This window comes from Gopherus evgoodei, chromosome 17, assembly GCF_007399415.2.
Source record: "Gopherus evgoodei ecotype Sinaloan lineage chromosome 17, rGopEvg1_v1.p, whole genome shotgun sequence".
Taxonomy (NCBI): Eukaryota; Metazoa; Chordata; order Testudines; family Testudinidae; genus Gopherus; species Gopherus evgoodei.
In genome coordinates this window covers 12998938-13023956 of record NC_044338.1, presented here as the reverse complement: position 1 = coordinate 13023956, position 25019 = coordinate 12998938, and the positions used below count along the sequence as shown (strand labels likewise).

Below are 25019 nucleotides of genomic sequence, written 5' to 3'. Positions count from 1 at the left end.
CGTGTGCCTGTGTACCTTAATGACATAAATAGCAGCAGTCCCAAAATTCAACTACTTTAAAAGTTGATAATATATAGTATATTTTACAGTCCTCATTTTTGTAAAAAAAGTTAATTTTTTATGCTTGTTAAATTAATGCCGAAGCCTAGAGTAAGAGATGAGAGAAGGAAAATATTTTTCAGTTTGTGGGGGGGTGAAGGTCTTACATTGTTAAAGTTGTGTCAAAAATCAGTTCTGTATTTAATTTAGAAAGTAAGAGTCTGGGATGCTTACATCTTTATTCATGTATTTTGCAGGACCTTGAGTGTCTGTAATTTTTGCACTATGCTCATGAAAAGTGCTTTGTTTTCTGAGTCAAGATTGAGACACATTCACACAGTAGTTCAGAGGAGTTTTGCACTGCTGCTGGTTGGGCTGATGATAATAGTATAATGGTTTCCAGGGCTTGTTACACTGACCTCTATCAGCACCCCTACATTTTCTTTAACCCTGTTAGTACAGCCTTGCTTGTCTGGTGTGTGTGGGAAAATACACCTTTCCTATGTAGTATTCTCTCAGCACTGTGGTATACAGATGCCGTATCTCCAGTGTGAAGGTATTTTCCAGTTTTTGTTCTTTCCTCCAGCAAAAAAATGAAATTGTAATTATAGGTGAAAAGTGAAATTGTCATGATCACTGAAAAAGACTGAGTTTTTCCCATTACTTCAGCGTATTATGGGAAAAAGTGTGTGTTAATATCTGCTCCTGTAGGGTTCCAACAGGAGGGTGACAGGAAAAAGAGCATTCTAATCTCTAATAACTTGTTGGAGTGGTAAGAAGCTACAGCTAACCATGAACACAAAATATTTGTGCATCCATCACGTTTCATGAAGGGAACAACAGTGTAAAGAGCAGCCAAATATTAAAGCTAGAACTTCTGTACGTGGTTGCATTTTTTGTCCTGCAGAGTGGAAACCACAGTGGCAAGGGTTAGCAAGTAATACCTTAGGCCCTCAAGTCTGCTAACACTTATGCACCCTCGGGATGCTTCACAGTAGTAAAGTTAAGCATGTGCAAAGTATTATCCTTATTTTACAGAGGAGGAAACTGGCACGGAAAGGTGAAAGGGCTTGTTTCCAAGGCTAGAAGCCAGTGGCAGAGCTGGCTCCACCACCCTGGTCTCCTTCCAGAGATAATGTGTCTTCTCTGAAGTGTTGATGAGATGCAGAATTATTCTCCTGCGAGAGAGAGACAACAGTGGAGGAGGAAAGGCACTGGCATGAGCCCCAAGGGCCTTATACTGAGTGGGTTAAAATAGGCTTTAACAGATGTGCATGGGGGCAAATGGGGCTCCACTCTAAAATCCCCTCTATCCCCATAGACTGATGCTGCAGGTGCCTGGCTTGACAGGATGTGTGCGGGAGCCGTAGGGACACGGATACCAAGCCCAGCAGCCAAGGGGTTAAAGAGTGGGGGGGTCCCCCTTGACCGCTTCCTCAGCGCGCCAAGCCCCCCTTCATCTGCTCTGGGGCCTGCTCACGCCCGCTGTCCCCCCGGTGGCCGCCAGCGGGTACTGCAGGCTCGAGTCGAGCTTGAGCGGAGGAGGCCGGAGCAAGATGGCGACCCGAGTGCTGCTGCGGCGGAGCCTGGGGGGAGCCGGCGGGCTGGACAGGGCAGGGCCTCGCCTCCCGGCCCGCAGCAGCCTGGCCCTCAGGTGAGCACGGGCTCCTCCGGGAGAGACCCCGGGCCTGCAGTGCGGCGCTGGGAGGCCCGGCCTGGCCCCCGGGGTGCCCCTCGCTCACTCCTCCCGGACTGTCAGTGGCGCCTCTCTGGCCTGGGGGGCCCGGGCTGCGGGCCCGGGGGCAGGAGCCCCCCGGCGGCGGGGCAGCCCCGAGTAGTAGTTCCTAGCCCGGGGTCTCCCGCAAGGTCATGGGCCTCCCCGCTCCGCCTAGGGACAGCCCGCGCCGGGCACCCGCCCCTTCGCCTCCACATGCCCCCCAGCTTGTACATCCCCATGCGGGGCCCTGAGCCGGGCCTGGGAAGCCCGCCCCACAGATGCACTCTCCGCCTCAGACCCGCCCCACGATCCTGCTTTGGGATCATGCCCACACAACCCCCCGTCCTGGGTTTGAACCTCCTTCCCTCCCATTCTGCACACACAGGCCCCCCCCCCCCCATCTGAGACTGGGGACCCTCCGGGTTAAACAACCCCCCTACACACTCACCCTCAGAGGGAAACCCACAAGACATAGTGTAAATATCTGATGCCCCATGCCCCAACAGGCACCTGTTGGAATGGATTTGAAGCATCTGATTTATTTTTATACTTTCTGTTAACTTTGATATTTGTTTAGAACAGAAATCAAAACCTGTTGGTTGAATTTCAGTTAAGTGTTTCTTTCAAATTTTTCTCTCTTTCAGGGGGATGGTGTCAGAGCAAAAATGTAGGATTTGTACTCAACTTGAATATTGGTTTTCAGCTAAAAGAAAACTTGATGGATTCGTATTTCCCTGTGTGTTTTTAATCTGATGTAGGCAATTTTTAAAATAAACATTTGCCAGCTGCCTACTGTAGCACTGAGCTTGTAGGTAAGAAAAGAGAGGTGAAATTGACAAGAAACTGATTAGTCTTGTACTATTTTTCAATGGAAGGGTTATGCCAAAAGTAAAACAGTGAAAAATAAACTTACATTTTCAAAATTCTAGCTTTCCATTTGTTACAAGTAAGCAATGATGTTTCTAAAATAAGGAAAGTTGTTTTGTTACATTGTTTTAACCTGATAATGTCCGTTTGAAATCTTGGGTATCAATGATTTTTTTCTGGGTTGTTTGTTTGTTTGTTAGTGTTTGGTTTTGGGGGTTTTTTTGGAAAACAACATCTACAGGAGCCACTGGCAGTTTGAAAAATATACACACATTGGCTGATTATTTGCTCTCTATACAAGCCAGTGTGGACACACCATCGCACACTGCATGATTGCTTACCTACCGTGTGCAGTTGTAGGCCTTGATCTTGCAAACACTTAGGCATATATGCTTTACTCTGAGTACCTACCAAGGCCCAGTGGGATTATTCACATGCTTAGAGTTTGGAACATCCATACATGCTTGCGGGATTGGGACCACAGCTAGCAAAATCAGGCAGTGCCTTAGTAAAAGGCCTGATAATGATTCCACAATAGGCTGCCTGTAATGCTGTGAGAAATATGGCCCCCAAAAAACCAAAAATTTTATGCTGTGTTGCAAACATCATATACCTACCCTTTATCCATGATGTAAACGCATTCTTACTGGCATTAGATGTTGTCAAGTAACTTTTTCTTAAACCTGTTTTATAATCTGGTGGAACATATCAGGAAACATTCCCAGACAGTAAAGTGAGACTGGAAATAAGGTATAAATGTTTAACAATTAGAGTAATTAACCACTGGAATAATTTACCAAGGATTATGGTGGATTCTCTGTCACTGACAATTTTTAGATCAAAATTGGATGTTTTTCTAAAAGATACACTCTAGGAATTACTTTGGGGAAGTTCTATGGCCTCTGTTGTACAGGAGATCAGACTAGATGACCATAATAGTCCCTTCTGTCCTTGGAATCTATGAGTCTGATAGACTGTGGAATGATCTTCCCGTGGGGAATGCCATGGCTTTGAATATTTAAAACTGAACTATACAAAGCACTAATGTTCTACTGCAGGGAATATTTCTGAACTAGTAAAGAGATTAGACCTACTTGGGTCTCTTCTGTCTCTTTCAGAGCTCAGAATAGCAGTCAGGATATCCTTTAAAGAAAATCTATTTCTCTATAGTTGGACTATTTTTGGTGGAAAACAGCTCATCTAGGACCAGCACACATACTGGCGTTGTAGTAGTAAGACACAAGAGACAGTTCTCAAAGTTTTGCTAACATCGATGATACTGTGTACAAATCTATGCTGATTTTAAGATTAATTAGAAATTTAGGTAAGTATCCATTTTTGTGAAATTGTGAGAATTGTTAAGGAAATGTCTTACTTCAAACTACTGAGAAGTAAAACTATGGAGAGTTTAAGGGGACGCTGTCAATTTATAATTCATATTGTAAGCATATTTATTATAAGTTTGATTATTTCAAATCTAAAAATCCAAGTTTTTTTTCCATTTATGTGCTGTTGTCTTTTGCATTCCCCTACCACTCAACAATTAATATCAACAAAGTCAGTTTCTCTTTTGGTTATAGTCAGTTTCTCTTTGAAGTTCTTTAGCACTGCCATCTTTGAATTGACAACAGTGGCGGAAGATGCTTTTGTTTAAAAACAACTGTTTATATTGGAAGACATTTAAAACAAATTATTGGAAATATATCTGTTGGACCTGAGCTTTTTTTAAATGATTTCTCTCCCAAAATTCTAAATGTTGCTCACATTTTAGTTGATAGTGTTCGTATTTAAAGAACTATTAAGCACTGTAATGTCCTTATAAAATACATCTAGGAATTGAGGACTTCTCTATACTACCAGGAGTACATCTAAGTAGTAGTAACTTTCAAAGCAGAGAGATAATCATATTACTTTATAATCTTTAAATACTGTACCTACCTAGTAATATGTCATACAAAGCTGATTTCTTATGGTTGTAGGTTTATTGTATTTGTTTTATTTCAAGGTTTTCATTATTGTCCCTGACAAACTCTTGAGAAGGTGACTGTTCAGCAATAATCATTAAATTGGGCTATGGTTTTAATTTACTAACTTTTATTTTTCAGTTGATTAGTCCTCTGCTATGAAAATTCACTGTGTACTGATTACTGATGTTTGAATCTAGCCCCAGAAGCTGTAGCTTCTTTGTGTTGAAGGTCACCTCATTCTCAGCTATTCTTTTCTTAGCTGTCACATGTCTTCTGCTTCCTTCAGCATGTTACTTGAATAAGCAATATAAAATACCCATCATTTTATGCCCCATTATTATTGGTGTTTTAAAAATGGGAATTGTTGGGGGGGGGGGGTTATATGTTTTTAAAGTGAACCGCAAAGGGTTATTTTTCCAAAAACAGTTTTTTTCCAACATTTTTATTTCTGGAACATTTTCAGTCTATTGAGGACCTGCAAGACAGTTGGAAGTTGTAATCTGTCCTATGGATCTCCCAGCCAATAACTAAAATCCTCCAGAATAATTAAGTATAATTAAATAATTTCAGATCTTTCCACAATCCTCCAGGAAATGGAGCAAAGCTGCAAGCAAATGCTTATAACGGGTCGGAAGGAAGGAAAATGGTGTAAGATCAAGGCCACCTTTGTATTTTATAAAGATGAAGCAATAAAAACTAGAATCTTTTCTGTTTGGTGTTCACTTGAACTAAAGATTATTTGTATTGGTGTAGATAAAGCTAATGCACATCATTTGGTGTCTCTAGTGTCTTTCTACCACTGAAAAAGGGGAAAAAACAGTCTTAATATATTCATACTTTAAGAAGAACCATGTTGTCTGTTGTGATTTTATTGTGTACTGTATTGTATGAAGATGATAAATAGCATTTTTGCAGAGGTACTTGCAGAAACTAAATTGTTAAACTAGTTAAGCTTTCAGACACTCTATCAAAGTCAACTAATTTTTTAAGTGGGAAAAACTGTAAATATTGAACAAAGAAAATGAATTGGAATCCTGAACATTATAATGACTGCTGTTCAAAAATTAAAATCTATGCAGGCTCCTTGATGTCTAATGCCACTCTAATCTATTCCCAAAGTAGAGTATGCTGTAACCTGCATTTCTTCTCTTCCATGATGCTTCCTTGAAATCTATTTCAGTAAACACAGGAACACGTGGCATTTACTGTGCCATTCACAGTAAACAAAGCAATGTTTGCGCACTCTTTTCTCGTGCACGTGCACTAGGGTGTTCGTTTTTGACCTCAGGTTTCTGGGAGGACTTAGATATCTTGCTTGAACAAAGAGAGTTTAAGAGAGAAAAATATTTAGTGGCTTACATTCTCTGCTCTTACAGAGCTCTAATCAATGCAGGAGCAGGGCAGAGAAGCAAAAGTGGTTTTATGCCTCACAATGTTTTGGGATTGGCTTAAAACTTGATATAAATTACTAGCAATGTTAAAGCACTGCATGGCTGTGTAGTCACGGCACCAGTGCTGGGAGATAGTAGCTCCCCCCATGAGGTGAGTAGCTCCCAGCGCTGGTGCATTGTCTACACTGCCACTTTACAGCGCTGAAACTTGCAGCACTCAAGGTGGTGTTTCTTCAGCACAAGGAGTGCAAGTGGGGTAGTGTAGCTGCACCACTTCTGTTTCATTCCAGGAAGCCTTTTCAATAGGTGTATACCTTGCTGAATAAACATTGTCCCTTTTCACTGCTGGAGAATGAGGTCATGGGAAGACTTAGCATTGTTCCTCTACATACGTTACCATAGTATGTTAAACTTGATCTTGACTGACTTTCCTCCTGTCTGTGCATTTTTAATAAACATTCGGTGACAATGTAATGTATCCATTGATGTGTAGGGGGCTGGCATCATCAACTAACAGAGCAGGTGAAGACAGCTGGTTAAAATCGCTCTTTGTTCGCAAAGTGGATCCAAGGAAAGATGCTCACTCCAATCTACTAGCCAAAAAGGAGACCAGCAGTCTGTATAAAATACAGTGTGGGTGATATTTTTATATTGAACATTTTCTTTTATCTTATTTTATTTTTGCTACTACATTTATCCTTAAATTTTATTGTTTCAGTTCACAATGTAAAGCCAGAATACCTAGATGCCTACAACAAACTTTGGTAAGTTCATATATTATACTTTGTGGTTTTCAACATGTGAATCTGAGCAATGGGATTCTGAAAATTGGCTGCTGTGTGATTTTTTTTTATTTGGGAAGAAGAGAATTATTGTGAATAAACCATTTATTCTTGGAGGCAGTTGGCACAGATGCTTCTTTCCAGTTCCCCTACTACTGCTCCTTTTTGGGGGTGTTCCTTCACTGAACTGCACTAGATGCTGTTTTTAGGGTGTATATGAGAGGGATCCAGGTGTACATGTCTTCCCTCCCCTAGCTGTCATAAGGCTGCTGCAGCCTTTTTAGGCAGATACAGTGGAGTCGCATCATAGGCGCATTTAAGTTACACGATTTTAACTATATACGCTCGGCAAAACAAAACAAAAAATGAGAAAAATAACAATTTAAATACTGTACCTGTAGTGCTGGCAATTCCGCCCGCCATTCCACTCAATGAGCATTTGACTATACGCGATTTTTGCCTCACACGCTGTCTTCAGAACCTAACCCCCGCGTAAGATGCAACTCCTCTGTACTGCAGTCCCAATTAGCCCTTCCTTCGGCTACACTGTAAGAATCTACCTGGTGGGAGTTCTGTCTACGAATTGGAAGAAAAGAGAGAGGGTCACTTGGGAGAAGCCACTAAATATCAAATATAAAACGGAAGTAAAGCTTTGAGGGAGGGGATAAAAACCCAAGATTTGACATTCACGCACCCTGATGTTTCTATGAAAAGTGATATTATTGAGAGCGATATATTAAGAGGTATAGTGAATCCTTATGTGGGCTTGATCAGCAGTGAATTTTACCCACAGGACTGTTATATAGGATTTCCAAAAACTTTTGCTGTTTAAAAATAAGTATCAATATTTGTTTTTTAAGGTACTAATTTTAAAGACCAGTTACAGAAATGGAAATTCTGATTTATATTTGCTGCATTAGAACCATAGCCACTACACTTTGAAAGAGCTAAACCCTCAAGTTGGGAAACATGAGCCTCCCATTGGCAGTTCATTCTCATTGACACTGATCATTTAAGAGAAGGTATCAATTAAATAGAACATTGTTTTAGGATAATGCAACCAATATTGTTTTAAGTGTGGTTTATTGGCTAGAACTGTAGGCTGGAGGTCACAGCTCCTGACTTCTGTACTCAAGAGCGTTCATGACCCTCCGTGTAACCATGAGTAGGTTACCTGACCTCTGTGTGCCTCCATTTACTCATCTCTAAAATGGGAATAATACATGGCTACCTTACAAGGGTTCTTTTAGGCTTCATAAATTAATGTTTGTAAAGTGCTTTGATTTGCTTTGGATAAAATCACTATTATATTTCTAGTACGGTATGAATGATCCTTTGTTAAAATGCCCAAAGTAGAGAGAATGTACTGTGGGGGGACAGTTTTCTTCATTTAAATTAAACAAAGGTTCTTCTTTGCAATACACGTGGGGAAATCTTTATAAAGTAGTTTCCACTGTAATTTTTTTTCCTCTCATGACTGAAAGAAGAGAGAAGAGAGAATACCTTGAGAAGAGAGAATCACTTTCAACCAGCTCAGTATAAATTATATGAGGTAGGGAAGCAGAAAAATGGCACTGCTTCATCAGATAAATAAATGTTAAGTCAAAGCAGAGATGTATATTTTCAAAGAAAGGTACAGGGACACTGATAGCAATCTACTGAAAGCTATGGTATTTGATTTGGTCTTTCCAAACCAAAGTCAGCCTAAATATTGAAGTAGAAAGGAGAGAATTGAGTCTATATTAAGAATGGAGGGATGAAAACCTGAAGCTTCCCTGAACTTCCCTCAGTATCCCCAAAAATTCAGCTTGAGCAGTCCGAGTCCTCCTTATATACTGTCAACTCAGAGTGATAAGGATTAGCCATCATGAATCTTGGCATCCTGACTTCACCAACAGGGAGGAATTGGTAGCAGATCCCAAGGTGGAAGGCAATTTGGTGAAAGCGATCATGAAATGATAGATGTCATGATTCTAAGGAAAGGAAAGGAAAGATGGGAGCAACAGGATAAGGACAATGGACTTCAAAAATGCAGATTTTGACAGACTTAGAGAAATGGTATGTAAGGTTCAGTGGGAAGAAAATCTAAGAGTAAGAGCTGTTCAGGAGAGCTGGGAGTTTCTCAAGGAGGCAATATTAAAGGCACAACTGCCAACTATCCTGATGCAAAGGGAAGATAGGAAGAATAGGAAGAGGTCAATGTGGTTTTCTCAAGAGCTCTTTAATGACCTGAAAATCAAAAAGGAATTCTACAAAAAGTGGAAACGTGGATGAGTTGATAAGGAGGAGTACAAAAGAACGTGGCAAGCACCAAGGGGCATAATCAGAAAGGCTAAGACACAAAATGAGTTACACCTAGCAAGGGACATAAAAGGCAATGAGAAGAGGTTCTATAAGTACGTTAGGTGTAAGAGAAAGATGAACCAAAGTGTAAATCCACTACTTAGTGGGAAGGAGAGTTAAGAATGGATGACGTCAAAGAAAGCTGAGGTGTTTAATGCCTATTTTACTTCAGTTTTCGCTAATAAGGTTAACAGTGACCAGATACTTAACCCAATATTAACAGGGAGTAAGGTGCACAAGCCTGCATTATGAAAGAACAGGTTAAAGAACGTTTATACAAGTTAGATGGAGTCAAGTCAGCAGGTTCTGATGAAATTCACCCTGAGGTACTTAAGGAACTAACTGAAGCAATCTCAGAACCATTAGCAATTATCTTTGAGAACTCACGGAGGATGAGTGAGGTCTCAGAGGATTGGAGAAGAGCAAACAAGAGTACCTGTCTTTAGAAAGGGGAACAAAGAGGACTTGGGCAATTATAGACCAATCAGCCTAACATCAATGCGTGGAAAGATACTGGAAGAAATTATTAAACCATCAGTTTGTAAGCACCTAGAGGATAACAGGGTTATAAGGAATAGCCAGCATGAATTTTTCAAGAACAAGTCATGCCAAACCAACCTAATTTCCTTCCTTGACAGGGTTACTAGCCTCGTGGATGGCGGGAAGAGGTGGATGTGACATATTTTGATTTTCAGTAAGACTTTTGACAGTCTTCCACATGACATTCCCATAAACAAACTAGGGAAATACAGTCTGGATGAAATTACTGTAGGGTGGGTGTACAACAGGTTGAAAGTCCATACTAAAAGAGTAGTTATCAGAAGTCCGATGTCAAGCTGGGAGGGGTCCTGCAGGGGGTCAGTCCTGGTTCTGATACTAGTCCATATTTTCATGAATGAGTTGGATAATGGGGTGGAGAGCATGCTTATAAAATTGTGGATGACTCCAAGTTGGGAAGGGTTGCAAGCACGCTGGATAACAGGATTAGAATTCAAAATTACCTTGACAAATTGGAGAATTGATCTGAAATCAATAAAGTGAAATTCAAGAAAGACAAGGGCCAAGTACTTAACTTAGGAAGGAAAAATCAAGTGCACAACAAAATGTGGAATAACTAGCTAGGTGGTAGTACGGCTGAAAAGGAGCTTGGGCTTTAGTGGATCACAAATTGAATATGAGTCAACAGTGTGATGCAGGCTAATATTCTGGGGTGTATTAACAGGAGTGTTGTATGTAAGGCATGGGAAGTAATTGTCTCTCTCTGTTCAGCACTTGTGAAGCCTCAGCTGGAGTACGGTGTCCAATTCTGGGTGCCACCCTTTAGGAAAGAGGTGGACAAATTGGAAAGAATCCAGAGAAAAGCTACAAAATCAATAAAAGGTTTAGAAACCCTGACCTCTGGGGAAAGGTTAAAAAAACTAGGCATCTTCAGTCTTGAGGAAAAAACTGCGGCGGGACTTGCTTAACAGTCTTGAAATATGTTAAGGAGTATTATAAAGAGGACTGTGATCAACTGTTCTCCATGTCTGCTGAAGGTAGGACAAGAAGCAAGGGGCATAATCTGCAGCAAGAAACATTTAGGGTAGATATTGGGAAAAACTTTCTAACTATAAGGGTAGGTAAGCTCTGGAATAGGCTTCCCAGGGAGGTCGTGAAGGTTTTAAAAGCAGGTTGGACAAATGCCAGGAATGGTCTAGTCTAGTTTACTTGGTCCTGGCTCAGCACAGGAACCTGGACTTGATGACATATTCCAGCCCTACATTTTTATGACTATGAATTAATAGAAAAATAGTGTTATACATGTCTTTGTTCTACTCATTCATGAAGCTTCAGAGATAGGGCCTCCATTCTGAAGTTTTGAGCGCCAATTTGACTTCCAATAATAAAGGGGAAAAGGTGGTGCTTGTACATATGAATGAATCAGGTGAGATTCTTTCTAATCTAGAGCAGAAACTAGCTTTTAGTTTTATTGTAGTAGTAGTAGTAATTTATATTTCTGTTGCAGCTGCTATCCTAGGATCTTATTATGCTTCACAAACAATTGTTGAAAACTCCCAGCTCCTTTGTGAGATCAGTGCATGGTGGTATTCTTGTTATGCAGATGGAGAAATTGAGGCACAAATGGTAATGAGGTTTGCTCAAGGTCACATGGAAGGTCAGTGGCAGAGCTAAGAATAAAACCCAGGTCTTCCAACTCTGAATGCTGTTCCTTACACATAAGACCATTCTTCTTCCCCATTTATTATGGTATGTAGAATCAGTGGCTGCTAGCCAGAATGCTAAATGTCTGACAGTTATTCAGCAATAAAAAGTAATAAAGAGAAAATTCAGCTAGTCTGAAACAACCTTTTCACCAAAGTACAGTACAGTGAAATCTGTCTTAAACAACCATACAAGAAACAAGGGGTTGCTGAAGACCAGGTTGCTCATAGGAGGTGGATTTTAGGCAGCTTTTGCTGTGTATATTGTGCTTTAATGGATAAATTAGTTTCAGACTGGGTCTGCTTTCTAATCTGTTCAGTAATGCTCCAGCAAGCAGCCATCACTTGGCTTTATTCATGTCCATCAGACAAAGTGAGTGATTATCTTCATCTGTGTGGCATAATAGAAATGTCAGTTAGAACTTTAGTGCTGGAGACAAATTATCCTTTCCCATCTCTGTGTCTTACCATTCATTGCTGCTAACAAAAGAAAACTTTTTAAATTGTTCCTGAACCAAGTCATGCAGGTTTTTGCATACCCTCAGATTGGGACATCTTGCTAATATATCAGGTATTACATGTTTTGCGGGTTCACATCAAAAGACCTGATGTGTCATGCTGTGTATTAGACATAGAATATCAGGGTTGGAAGGGACCTCAGGAGGTCATCTAGTCCAACCCCCTGCTCAAAGCAGGACCAATCCCCAAACAGATTTTTGCCCCAAATCCCTAAATGGCCCCCTCAAGGATTGAGCTCAGAACCCTCTGTTTAGCAGGCCAATGCTCAAACCACTGAGCTATCTCCCCCCGGATGGTTATGCTTAAGTTTATATAGAGAGAGTTGTAGTGATTGGTTTTTCCTGATACAGCAGGTTTTTGTATTTCTGCTTTCTCTTCTGAAAAATGAAGTTTGTGAATGTTCATACTATAATGAACATGTGGCATAATTATGAGTTGTTATGCATATCAAATGTAGCCTCCCTGAAGGAAATGCAACATAGTGTCTGTATTCCTTGTTTTTAAGTCAAGAGGTGCTGCCAAAGATTCATGAAGAAAAACACTACCCGTGTGCACTGGTGGGGACTTGGAACACGTGGTACGGAGAGCAAGATCAGGCTGGTAGGAGATAGAAGTACAACAGAATGTAAAACCGTACAAGTGAAATGTGTGCTTGGCAGGTTTCTTTTTAAGTCCTCACTGTGCATAAACCTTTAACAGTGTACTTCAGGATATGGGCTGTTGATTACACAAAATAATTGGTTAATGATTGTTAACTTTAAAATGGCTTGGTTTTTATCACATTGAGTTTTATACCGAAGTGTTGATTCATAAAATGTGCTTGTTCAGGCAGCACTAATCTAATACTCTCTTTCAAACATATTTGTATACTTATGTTAATACACTTTTACCTCATCTCAATGAGAGGGTGAGTACATGGTAAGCCCCTTCCTCTCATTCCTGCGTATTTTTGCACCTGCATACCCTGTGTGCCTGCATTATTTTGCAGGCACAGATCAAACTTCTGAAAATTTAGGCTTAAAAGGTGTACTGAGGTAGAATTCAGCGTGTTTTAGCCAGTTTAAAAGCTTAACTTTGACTTTCCATGTCCTATTATAATTGTTCTGCATGGCACTGTTATGCAACGTTGACGTTATCGCAAAATGTAATGGAACTATTGTCTCCCAGCCAACTGGGTCCTGTACTGATACCCTAGCTATCTCTTCCTTAAACAGACAGTGTCCAGTAATTCAAGATCAAAATGTAGCCTTCCTTCAGATTCAACAAGTTGTCCACTGGCACCTTAAAGACTAACAGATTTATTTGGGCATAAGTTTTCGTGGGTAAAAAACCCACTTCTTCAGATGCATTCCTTCAAATTGTTGAAAATACGCTATATAACTACAAAGTGTTATATCAGTGTTTTAATCTGGTATGGGGACACATTTAAACGATGTAAAATGTCTTTTAACCCTGGTCTCTGAGAAGTTAAAGGGGTATAGCAGCAGCCCTCATTTTGTGGGAACCACATAATCAGCATGCTGCGCTCTTGTTAGTTCTACAGCAGACACACACTGTTGCTGAAGCTATCCTACTATCAATGCTGCTCTTCAACTACAGGAGTATATCCATGCATACAATGTGCATGTTAATTTCACCTGTATTCGCTGAATATAATTATAATATTCGCATTGGCCAAAGGTGAGAGGATATCTGTAGACAGAGATTTGTCAGCTTGTAAGAGAGTATTTATTATTAAAAATGAAGAGAATGTTGAGGTACGGAGGGGAATAAACCTAAAATATCGATTGACAGTTAATCAGAAGCATACTGACAGAGAATGTCCATGCAATCATTTCCAAAGCAGCATTAACTAGTTCAGCGGAAGCCATGCCCACCCCATCTTCATTGGAGGAAAGGTTGCTTTTGGGGTCTTTGAGGGAAGATGGAAGAAAAGAGGGTAGGAATGGGAGTCTCAGTATTTTAATATTGCTAGCCTAAAAGCTTATAAAAAAGTCTTGTTACACAGTGTACTTAAAGGGCATTGTTAAATATAGGTCAAAATAGGCACCCGTCTTGAAATTATTATTTGATGAGGAAAGTCCTTCTGATTCTAAATATTTTAGAGGGTTTGGGTCTCATTTGGTGTACTTTTGAAGGTTGCCTCATATCGCGGAGCAATTAAAAAATTAACAATGGCATCTATTTTATTTATCCCACAAAAAAGTTTTGTGCTCCTTCTGATTGAGTAGTTAATTGAAATACAAGTGCCACCGCTGTGCTATCATCAGTTGAAGCTGTGCACCAAGTCATTTTTGGCATAAGACACTTTTTTAAGTTGAAGCTCAACTTTAATTATAGTCACATAAAAGCATCACATCTAAGCTGTATACAGCAAAAGCGCCCTTCAGAAATCTTTGTACATTCTTGCCTTTAGGATCATCTGTTACTAGAATAGAAGGGGAAGCCCCTTGTCAACAAGCAAATGGCTCTATTGTATTTCACTGAGAATGCATTTTGAACATGATAGCCAGCTTTTACTTTTATATCATTCTGTAGTGTTAATGACCTCATTTACATTATGGTGTTTCATGTCTTTTGTCATAAGCCTCTAAAAAGGTCTGTTTCTATTTCAGTACATCTCTGGCGGTATGAAGGAGGCTATCCAGCTCTTACTGAGGTCATGAATAAGCTCCGACAAAATAAAGTAAGTCTAAATGAAGACTACATTTTAAACTTTGGCTAGAAATAATAAATGTTTTACTGAGAAATATTTTTCCCAGTGTCGCTAGAGAACATAGGCTAGCAGTCAGAGCAAAAGACTAGAAGTTTGGACTCCTGTGGTCTGTTTCCAACTCTGTCAGACTAGCTGTGAGACCGTGGACAAGTCACTTCCTCTTTCCGTGCCTCATTGGACCTGTCTTTAAAATGGGGATATCACACACTTCTCGAGTGCTGAGGTTGAACGTGTTAATGTTTATATAACGTTTTGAGTTCCGTAGGCGTAAAACGTTGTAGAAGTGCAAAGTGGTTTTAGTAATTTATATTCTGCTGTTATGAATGGTCTGTGATTCTCAGCTCTTTTGTCAGAGCCTATTTGCTAGCAGGGCATGCCCCCACCACCATATCCCCTCTCATAATGCTTCTCCTTTACTTTGTTCTCTTGTCTTGTCTTTCCTCCCCCCCCCCCCCACCCCCGTCTTATTCTCTTCATGCTTTTTTACATGATTTTTGCAGATACTCTTCCTCTCCCCTCCCCATTTTCCCACTTATTTGAAGGTCACATGCTGAGGGCTGGAGGTATCTGTTGGTGCCCAGGCTATACTTACTACAATGGGAACAGAAAAGTGATGCTCGAGCTAGCAGGCTGCTGTGTGAGCCTTCAGCACTGCACATGTGAGCTGGTGCCACAGCCAGTGACCTTGGGTGCTGTGTGGAAGCATGGAAGAATGCCCACTAGCTTTTAATGAGCTACCTGTGTCTTTACATCCAAATGCATCAGCCTGTTTGCTGTATTTGGGGACGATATAGATCTGGAATCCAACATCTTTCCTCACCCACTCTGATCCTCTCCTCTGCCCCACGCACCCACTTGAACTAATCTGGCACCAGCCCAGGTTGAAAAACAATGAATTACATTCTTCAGGATACTGTCAGTGGCCATTCAGAACACACACAATCTAATTGTCAGTTAAAACATTATTGTCATGAAGCCACTCACTACAGCCTGTGTAGAAAATAGCTCCTCTGGATTTTACTTACCTAGCTTGGCATTATTAAAACAGCTCACTCCCAAACTGCCCAGGATAAGAATTGTAATAGAGACTGTGATGTGTAAACACACTGATACTTTCAAAGCTGCCTAAGGAATTTGGATACTGTTAACGTCAGTGGGAATGGGTATACAGATCCCCAAGGTGGTTTTGAAAATTTCAGCCACTATGTTCTGTAGAAGAGTAGAATTTGTTAATGTAACATATTAAAGTTTGATGATGACTGTTATTTTTAAGGAATTCACGGAATTTCGCAAAGAAAGGGGTAACATGCTTCTCTCTCGCAAGAACCAGCTTCTGTTGGAATTTAGTTTCTGGAATGAACCTGTTCCCAGGGAGGGTCCTAATATTTATGAACTGAGATCTTATCAACTTAGAGTAAGTGTCAAATATTTTTTCTTTCATGAATGATTAAAAATTGAAAATACGCAACACATGTACAATAAAACACAGACCTCCTTAAAAATGAACTAAGGATCTAGTCTTACTCCTATTGAAGTCAATGGCAAAAGTGTTTCTGGCTTCAGTGTGTGCAGAATCCAGCTATAAAGACTGGATCCAACAAGGTGCTGGCTACTTCCTGAGAAGTGCTGAGCACCCTTGACTCTCATTGAAATGCCCACGCACTCATGCAAGAGACAGAAAGGAAATATAATAGCTGTACAGTGTAATTGCAAATGAATATACATTCATAATTTTAAGCACTTAAAGGAATCAATGTATTTGATAAATAATGGTATTTTTCAAATGGAAATGCTGTGAGAATGGAAACCTGTGTAATACTGATGCCTGAATTCTCAATGTTCTATATTATAACACGTACATGAAGATGAGGGAGCTCAAAAAAGCGTCACTGACATTTGTGGTTATGTCACTATCTTGTTTAAAACCATTTTTGTTCCCCTTTGTCATTAGTGCATCATAAGCGCTACAATAATACAAGTAATCGATGATGATGATAATGGATCTCAATAGCTCTAGGCTCATGCCGTTGTATTTTTCATCTTTTCCTCATTTTTTTATTTTTTTTTAAAAAACCCTTCAGATTAGTGAAAATTAAACAGTGCTCATTTTGGCAGAAAAGACATGCTAAAAATATATTATTGTTGGAAGCACTATTAAGAACCTATAATAATGCCGACAGGCAGGAGTGGGGACTTGAGCAGCTGGCATGGTCTGTCAATCCTGAACAATTATATTCCAAAAATATTTGAAAAGTCACTTTTCAGTTTCTTACCTTTTACATTTAAGGACCCTGCAGAGCCTCTCAGGGGAAAGAAGTGCCTTCTGTCACTCAAGGGACTCCTTCAGTTGGTCAATGTGGCATGTTAGACTCAGAATGGGAGCCCGGTAAATCTTAACTTGGACAGAAGAAGATTGATGGCCATAACGTGGTGCTTAGATCAAGCACCACGCATATCACTGTCAGTTTGTGAAATATGGAAGGAAGACCCTCTTCCCCCACCTTTATATTTTTGCTTCATATAACTTCACATTTGTCAGATCTAGTTTCAAAAATATGCCACAGAACTGTCCCAACACTCTAGTTTTCTTTAAAATACTAGACACTTTCTTCTTCTTTCAGCCTGGAACAATGATTGAATGGGGCAACTACTGGTAAGTTTATTTCACCATGTTGTGTGCTGTATTTTAAGTTTATTAATTACTTTTCATAGTTTAAAACAAGGGTCGGCAACCTTTCAGAAGTGATATGCTGAGTCTTCATTTATTCACTCTAATTTAAGGTTTCATGTGCCAGTAATACATTTTAACATTTTTAGAAGGTCTCTTTCTATAAGTCTATAATATATAATTAAACTATTGTATGTAAAGTAAACAAGGATTTTAAAATGTATAAGAAGGGTCATTTAAAATTAAATTAAAATGCAGAGCCCTTCGGACCAGTGGACATGACCCGGGCAGTGTTGAGTGCCACTGAAAAGCAGCTCGTGTGCCACCTTCGACACCCATGCCATAGGTTGCCTACTTCTGGTTTAAAACCATGTAGGTGGAGATGATAGAATAATCCCTACACCCTTCCAGATACACAGAGCTAATGAGCTGCTCCTGGTCCTACACAGCTCTGACAAATTAGTTCTTTTATTTTGCCTTTCTGGGAAGGAAAGGGAGTGCCTCCGTGAACAATGCTGGAACCTCTCTTGTTTGTTGTTATTTTAAAAGCCATCATTCTTTTGAGAAATAAATAATACTTAACACTTCTGTCACATTTTTCATCCGTAAAGCATTTAAATATTAATCTTCACAAACACTGTGTGACGAAGGGAAATATTATCCTAATTTTACTATGGAAGATTCTGAGGCACAGATTGGGGAAGAAATTTTCCCAAGGACACATAGCGAGCAGATGTCAGAGCCATGATTTAAACTATATTATTTTGCTTGCTGTCCTATGTTCAGTCTACTTTCCCAATCAGTCTCCTCAGGGACAGCACCAATGTTACTGACTTTTGGTGCCTGATCCTGCTGCATTGAAGTTAATAGGAATTTTGCTGTTGACTTCGGTAAGAGCAGGTTCAGACTCTTGGCAAGAGTAGACATCTGTAGAAGGGACACCATCACCCTTCTAATACACCTGAGCACTACTGACATGGGGTTTCTTTCACACCTACAAAATGAACTACCATCCTCTACTACTAAGAATCTCGACTAATCTCACTTGTACATCTCTACTGGCTAAGCTCTTGCCCGTCCTGCTCATGTTTGTCCATAGCAGTGTGATCAAAACAAATAAAGACTTTTACACAAAGAGACTATGTTTCCCAGTTTTCCATAAGTCTGTTTCCTGAGAACTTCTTTCAGAACACCTTGAAATTTCCCTGTTTTTTACTTCGTCTATCAAAATGTTCAGGTTTCTTATAATTACAAAATGTTTAAAACATACTGCTATATTTTGTATTTCCCTGCTTCGTCCTTCCCACAGTGAGTGTGTGTAACACACCAACAGCTTGTTATAACTTGTCATGTGCCAAAGTTGCAGTAATAAGGCCAATGTAGTATGAAGTTGTATAAAAGTAGTATAAAGTTGGCAGGTAGGAGGATTCCATTTTGGAAGCATCTTTTGATAAACCTTTAGAAATTTGCCATTTTAAACCATAACCATGATTATCATACTGGCTCCAAAATTAAAGTTGAAGACTAGAAAATGATCTGCATGCAATCTAATAAAGAGGTGTCTCTCCAATTTTAATGTTGCTTAACAAGTTCTATTTTAATTTCTTATTGCTGGGAATTGGGTTGTATTTTTGTTTTTTATATCTGGAATCTGCTGCAAAATGCTTTAACATTTGAGATGGTGTTAATTGTAACTCTGCTTTCCTTCCAATCACCACTTGTTTCCTATGCCCATCTACTGTTTCTAGAGATTCCATTTGTCTCTTGTAGGGCTCGTGCTATTCGTTTCCGACAGGACAATAATGAAGCAGTTGGAGGCTTTTTCTCACAAATCGGACAATTATATATGGTTCATCATCTTTGGGGTAGGCTTCTTTGTTTTCTGCTACACTCATTCCTCTGTCACCTAGTCTGTTTGGGATAGTGAGAGAGAGAACCGTGTGAATTGCATTTTAATATCAGCAAGGGTTTTAAAATTTATTTTGCAATTTTAGTTGCCAAAGGTAAAAGCACAAAATAAACATTTCCTTGTCCTTTTGTAATTTCTATCAGAAGTTACAGTAAGACATCACAAACCTTTCTCATCAGAGTCTTAACTGTTTGCTTCAAGTAAAGTGAACATAATGAGTTCAGTCCTGCAGTTTCTTCCCTCAGGCCAAGTTCACACTGAAATTAGTAATCAAAGATTTAAGTTCTAAGGGTCAAATAATACCTTCCTACAGGGAAGGAAAAATCAAGTATTTCCCCAGGTTACCACCGTCTGTTCCCCTTACAGCAGAGAGAGTTGAACATTTGTTTATTTGCAGTGGCACCCACTGTGTGCTAGGTGGTTTCCAGACAGTTCAGAAGAACAGGCCTCTTCAGAGAAGCTCACAATTGAACAACTGCAGTGAGGAAACATGCGCTGCAGCCTTCAGACCTCAAGGATATCCACAGGAAATTGGATTCCAACACCATGGATCCTAGAACACCCATGCAGAGATCCAGCCCCAGTGTGCTGCAGTATCTGTCTAATCTATTTCTAGTGCAACTATAATTATGGTATCAAGGCCCTCTCAATGCCCCTTCTGTCTCTGTCATCCCTTGCCACACTTGCATCCGTTTGAAAGGGGATAGTCAGCATGGGGGTGGAGCTTAATGTTCCAGTGATCTACAGTGACTTCTACCAACCTTCCTAGCAATACTTACGGCTAGTGGCCAGGGTTAAATGTTAGGCAGAGCAGTTGCCTGAGGACTCCACATGCAGCAAAACCCAGGGAGCACCAGCCATGTGATGTTCACATGGAATGACTTCCATATATGCTGTAGACCTACTTCTTTGCTCTCTCTGCCTTCCCCCTTTCCACTGGTCTTGGAGCTTTTTCTTTGTATAAGGAGGAGCATCTGAAGCTAACTTTTTTTTTTCCCCTTCCAAGTGACTGCAGCCTCCTAACCACAGAATTAAATATTGTAAAGTGTGATAGTTATGGACAGCAGGACATGGACTTAGTATTAAATTTTGTGTGTATACTTTTTTCCTCTAGCTTACAAAGACCTCCAGTCCAGAGAAGATACAAGAAATGCTGCATGGAATAAACATGGCTGGGATGAACTCGTATATTATACAGGTAAGAGCTGAACTAAATTGGAATGGGCCATGGAGTAAACATTTTTTTTTTAATGGACAGAGATGCCACCATGATTGTTTCAGTAAGTTACATTGTCACAAATGTTTTATTTTGCTGGTATCTTCATCAGTTACAAAGTCAATTGTTTAAATAATCTGTTTTCTGTTTTTGTAAATGTCAGCAAATTGATGTAGTTGCTGTATAAATGTTTGTATTAAAACACATTTGTACTAAAGAACATCTACTAAAGGAATAGATCTGTTCAAAGATTTAATTTTCTGTGCACAAAAACTTATACAGTAAATAGTGAAATATATCTTTAAAAGAATCCATTAGATTTTCTTTGTAACAGGCTATAATGTGAAACATTGGGGCCCTGTGAAATAAATCCCTCTAAAGAGGGAAAGTAGACTTTGGAGCCAGGATCCAGGAGACCTTTGATATCAGAAACAGCTTTCATAACAAATCTGGCATGTAAGCTATGCTAAATATTTCAAATGTTGTTCCATCAGATTACAATGGAAATATTACAGTACAATTGCAAGCTAACCTTAAAGCTTGCTGAAAAGCAACAGGTGTTTTTGTCTTCAAAACCCTTAGTGCAAATTTAAAAACTATTAAATAATTGTTTTTTCACCTCCTCTCAAAACTACTATTCTTCAGTGACAAGGGGAAGGGGTGGTTGGTGATTAGTAAAGATTTGACATGCACTGACTAGTAGAGTAGTTTGATGAAAGCAGTACTCCAAGTTGAGTATGCAGAATTACTAATGGGATCTTTATTAGTAAATGAGAGCCTGTCTTTCCTTTTTTCAGTGCCACTTATTCAGGAAATGGAGTCCAGAATCATGATACCATTGAAGATCTCTCCACTTCAGTAAAGTTATTGACTTACCTGTGCCTACATAGATTGAAGTGACAAGTATTTGTCTTAAATTAATTTGATGGCATACATCATATATCATGGTCAAAGAAACATAAAAGTACTATATTGAGCTTGTCAAAGAAACCTCTTTTCTTCAGAATCTAAAGACTTTATGCATTTAGAAATGTACCGGGGAAAGAATAATAGGGTTGTAGTTTAAGAACTCAAAAGACATACCCAGTTCATCTGTGAAACTGGCCTATCGAGCTGAGCTTGGCATACAAGTATGTGGTGTGTCCTGATGTGTACTGATGCCCACGCTTCAGTAGCAGCAAAGGGAGAGTTGCACATCTGCCATTTAAAGTCTTGAACTAATGCTGTATTTAAATCCTGCAGAAATTGTTACAGTTCAGGGGGCTTTTGTATAATGGAAAATGTATATTTGATTTGTAGTAATTACTGATTGAAAAATCAGTGTCAGTTGATTCCCATAAATAGGAGAGATTTAAACAAAGCTTTGTATCTGAGAAATTCATACTATTATATCAGTTTTATTGGGAATTGATCCAGTAAATAATTATGAATTTACAAAGTAGCTGAGAAATATTTAAATTATAATGTGCAGTAGAATTACTGAACTACTCTGACTTATAAATAAAGTGCAAGTATTAGTGGGAAATGAATTACAAATCAGGTGATAATTGATGAATGTACAGACAATAGTGGATTCCATTTTGATAAGGCTCTGAAATAGAAATACATCTAGTGTCTGTATCTGGAACTAACTGTATGAAATTATTTAATCAAGCTTTGGGCTGTATGAACTATAGTATTGGAGTAGACATTTGCAAGGAACAGTGGTGCGAAATTTTACAGGCACTCATGTTTTGTTAATCGTGTATTTCTGACAATAATTCTGCAAGCTAGGAAAAGAGGTTTTGTTTAATAAGCAGTCATGACTTGAGATATATGCTTGATCAGGTGTTTCACTAACTATACAGTAGCGCATCCGAAATGATGTGTGATGATGGCGCATGTTGAGTCAATATGATTAGCATAAAGCAATGTACCATTATGTCCGGTTCTGTTTGATTTCACTTTTAGATTAGAGCATATCAACTTTTTAGTATCTATAATGACGTGACCATCCTGTAAGTGAAAACAATGTCTGTTCAAACTAAAGAATCACTGTAATATATTGTATGTACAAATCACATACTGAATGTCCAGTTCGTACATTTCAATGAGTTTTCTGCAATAACATATCAGTCAATAAAATCCTTTTAATTTTCACATATTACTGGCGCCATATGTCTCCATCCATCTGGGCAGTGTTTGTTATGAAAAAGGGGGGTAAGGGCAAATTATACAGTATTTCAGTTTAGATGGCCAACGTTGCCATAATGTGCCTTTTTTTCAGAAGCTTATCACTTCCACAAAGCCATGCTGTCAGCTGATATTTACATACAGTTTCCAAATAAGATGCTAGGTTGTGAAGTGTGTGGTGTTGGGATGTGGAAATGGGAAGTATCCCTACAGTCCAGATCCCTCAATTAGATCTGCTGGTGTGGAGCCCTGCACCCATGTAGAGCCAGCAGATCTCCATGTAGGGTGCAAGGATCCATGTTGCCATATCCAGTTACAGGATTAGGACCCATGTTGGTTTGCAGGGTATGGCTTCAAATGATCCATGCTGATTTTATCAAGTGTATTCGTTTTGTATGTGGCTTATTTTTGCTTTTAATTATTGAACACATTCATTGCTCGGGAGAGTGAGAGATGAGCAATGCCGGTTTGAGCCTGGCGCTGCAAGCTTTAACATTTTGCTGATACCTTGAGCTGCATCATCCTTGTTTTATTCTATTGCCAGGCCTCTCTTGAGTAGAGCTACTTAATGATGTCTGATGGATGGCTTTGCAGTGCTAGACAGTGGAGATTAGGCTGAGTCTTGCATGCTAGCCTGTAATTTCCATCCCCTGTACTCCGGTGCTCCAGGCTAGATGCCTAAACTTACCATTGACTGGCATCAGTATTTTCACCTTGGTCTCCACAGGTGAAAAGCTAATACACTGACGTAGCCATTTTGGCCTAGATAATACAGCATTTGAAAAATGCACATGGATGTGACACACATCTTCAGGGGTGCTGAGAGCCATTGAACCAAACTGTAAATCCTGTATATAATGGAAACCACTTTAAACCCAGGGGTGCTGCAGGAACACACACACACACACACCATACTCCTAGTTCCAGCACCTGTGCACATGTGGTTTTTCAACTTAATAGTTCCCTACCTTTATTATTAATAATTTCCTAACGTTGGTGGTATTTGTGTTGTGGTAGCATCCAGTGTCTGATTTTTCTAGACACCGTGCAAGCAGAATGAAAGATGGTTTGTGTGCTCAAGAACTTACAATCTAAACACATAAGAGAGAAAGCATGGGGAAAGGAATATAATGTGCTTGAGCAGAGACTGAAGAAGAGATTTTTCATAAGTGAGCAATGGCTTTGCATGATTTTCCTTCCTCGTCTGTGTCAAGTAGGGCATTTCCCTTCCCCCCCCCCTGCCACGCCCGTAACGTCCTCTACTTTCTCCTATTCTCCTCCTGTCAGGGGATTGCCTGCCTACTTACTTTACCCCTTGCACTGTTTCCCAAAACTTTCCTGGGCACTTTTGTGATGGATCTTGTATGCAGTGGGACTGGCACCTTACCTGTGATGTGGAAACTTTCCTCCTGCTGCTGTCTCACTGCTGTACTGCCTCTGATTAGCACTCTGTGCTTTAGAGAGCAAAGAGGTCAGCCAGGAGAAGAGAGCCACCTGCTTACTGAGCTAAATAATAATTCTTGATTCCACCTAGGAAGAGACGTGGCTTGGTGTTTGCCCAATGGAGAACGGTTTTCTTACTTTTCAAAACAATCACACCTGAAGATCCCCTGTGAAATATCCGGTCCAATCCACGCTTCCATTTTCCACTCACAATCACAGTGACCGGTGTGGAGAAGAATTTCAGAGGTACACTGAGGCCTCAGTCGTACAAACAGTTCTCCATATGCTTAAATTAGTGCATTGACTTCAGTCAGACTACTCATGCTCAAAATTAAGTATGCGTACAACTGTTTGCATAGTCAGGGCCTGAGAGTGCCAGAGCTGCTGTATTGAACATTAGATTTTTGTCATGATATCTTAACAAAATGTTCTCTCGTGCCTGGAAACTCTACAGCTGCATCTTAGAGGAGAGCAGGGAAACACCCTGAATAACAGCAAGAGCAAGAGCTTTCTTTCACCCTATTCAAATGCTCCTACCCAAACAAAAGACTTATTGTACGTAAGCTGTTCTTGGAACTTGCTGAGATTTCCTTCAAGATGAATTTAAAAGAGAATATTTTTTGTAGGCCGCTGAAGAGTCTTGTCGTAAACAGCCTGCTGTCATGCCCATTGCTAGAGTACAGCTGCAGATTAATTAAGCAGAGGGGATGTTGCCCTCTGAGTCAGCCCTCACTAATAAAGGTCTGTTTGGAACGACCTTTTCAAAAATAAATCAGCTTGTTGGGTTTAGCTGCTCCTTAGTGTTAATCAACTAAACCTTGCTAAAGAACCAACTTGAAAGGAGTCACCAAAAAACCCAAATATTTGGTGATAGTATGCTCAGCTTTCCTTGGAGGAAAACCGACGCCCAGACTGTTTTCATGTGGCATTTTGGAATTTTGTACAGAAAGTGACTCACTTATAGCTCAGTGGTTTGAGCATTGGCCTACTAAACCTAGGGTTGTGAGTTCAATCCTTGAGGGGGCCATTTGGTGAACAGGGTTTTAAAAAGAAAAGAAAAAAACTGTTT

The 25019-nt window shown here is 39.8% G+C and overlaps 1 protein-coding gene across 1 annotated transcript; it reads left to right on the top strand.

Moving 5' to 3' along the window:
* Nucleotides 1-1562: 1562 nt before the first annotated feature.
* On the top strand, nucleotides 1563-22478 carry NIPSNAP2 (nipsnap homolog 2). Its single transcript, XM_030536415.1, has 10 exons — nucleotides 1563-1693; nucleotides 6475-6614; nucleotides 6700-6745; nucleotides 12332-12426; nucleotides 14442-14512; nucleotides 15816-15956; nucleotides 17164-17195; nucleotides 18981-19075; nucleotides 20234-20317; nucleotides 21133-22478. The coding sequence occupies exons 1-10, from the start codon at nucleotides 1596-1598 to the stop codon at nucleotides 21195-21197; spliced, it is 867 nt and encodes a 288-aa protein (XP_030392275.1). The 5' UTR covers nucleotides 1563-1595; the 3' UTR covers nucleotides 21198-22478.
* Nucleotides 22479-25019: the final 2541 nt, after the last annotated feature.

What these genes read in the sequence shown, in the direction of transcription:
- NIPSNAP2 (XM_030536415.1), top strand. Translation starts at nt 1,596, where the DNA reads ATGGCGACCCGAGTGCTGCTGCGGCGGAGCCTGGGGGGAGCCGGCGGG. An exon ending in ATTGAATGGGGCAACTACTG is followed by an intron (nt 17,196 to 18,980) that starts GTAAGTTTATTT and finishes TGTCTCTTGTAG; the next exon opens with GGCTCGTGCTATTCGTTTCC. An exon ending in TGAACTCGTATATTATACAG is followed by an intron (nt 20,318 to 21,132) that starts GTAAGAGCTGAA and finishes TCCTTTTTTCAG; the next exon opens with TGCCACTTATTCAGGAAATG.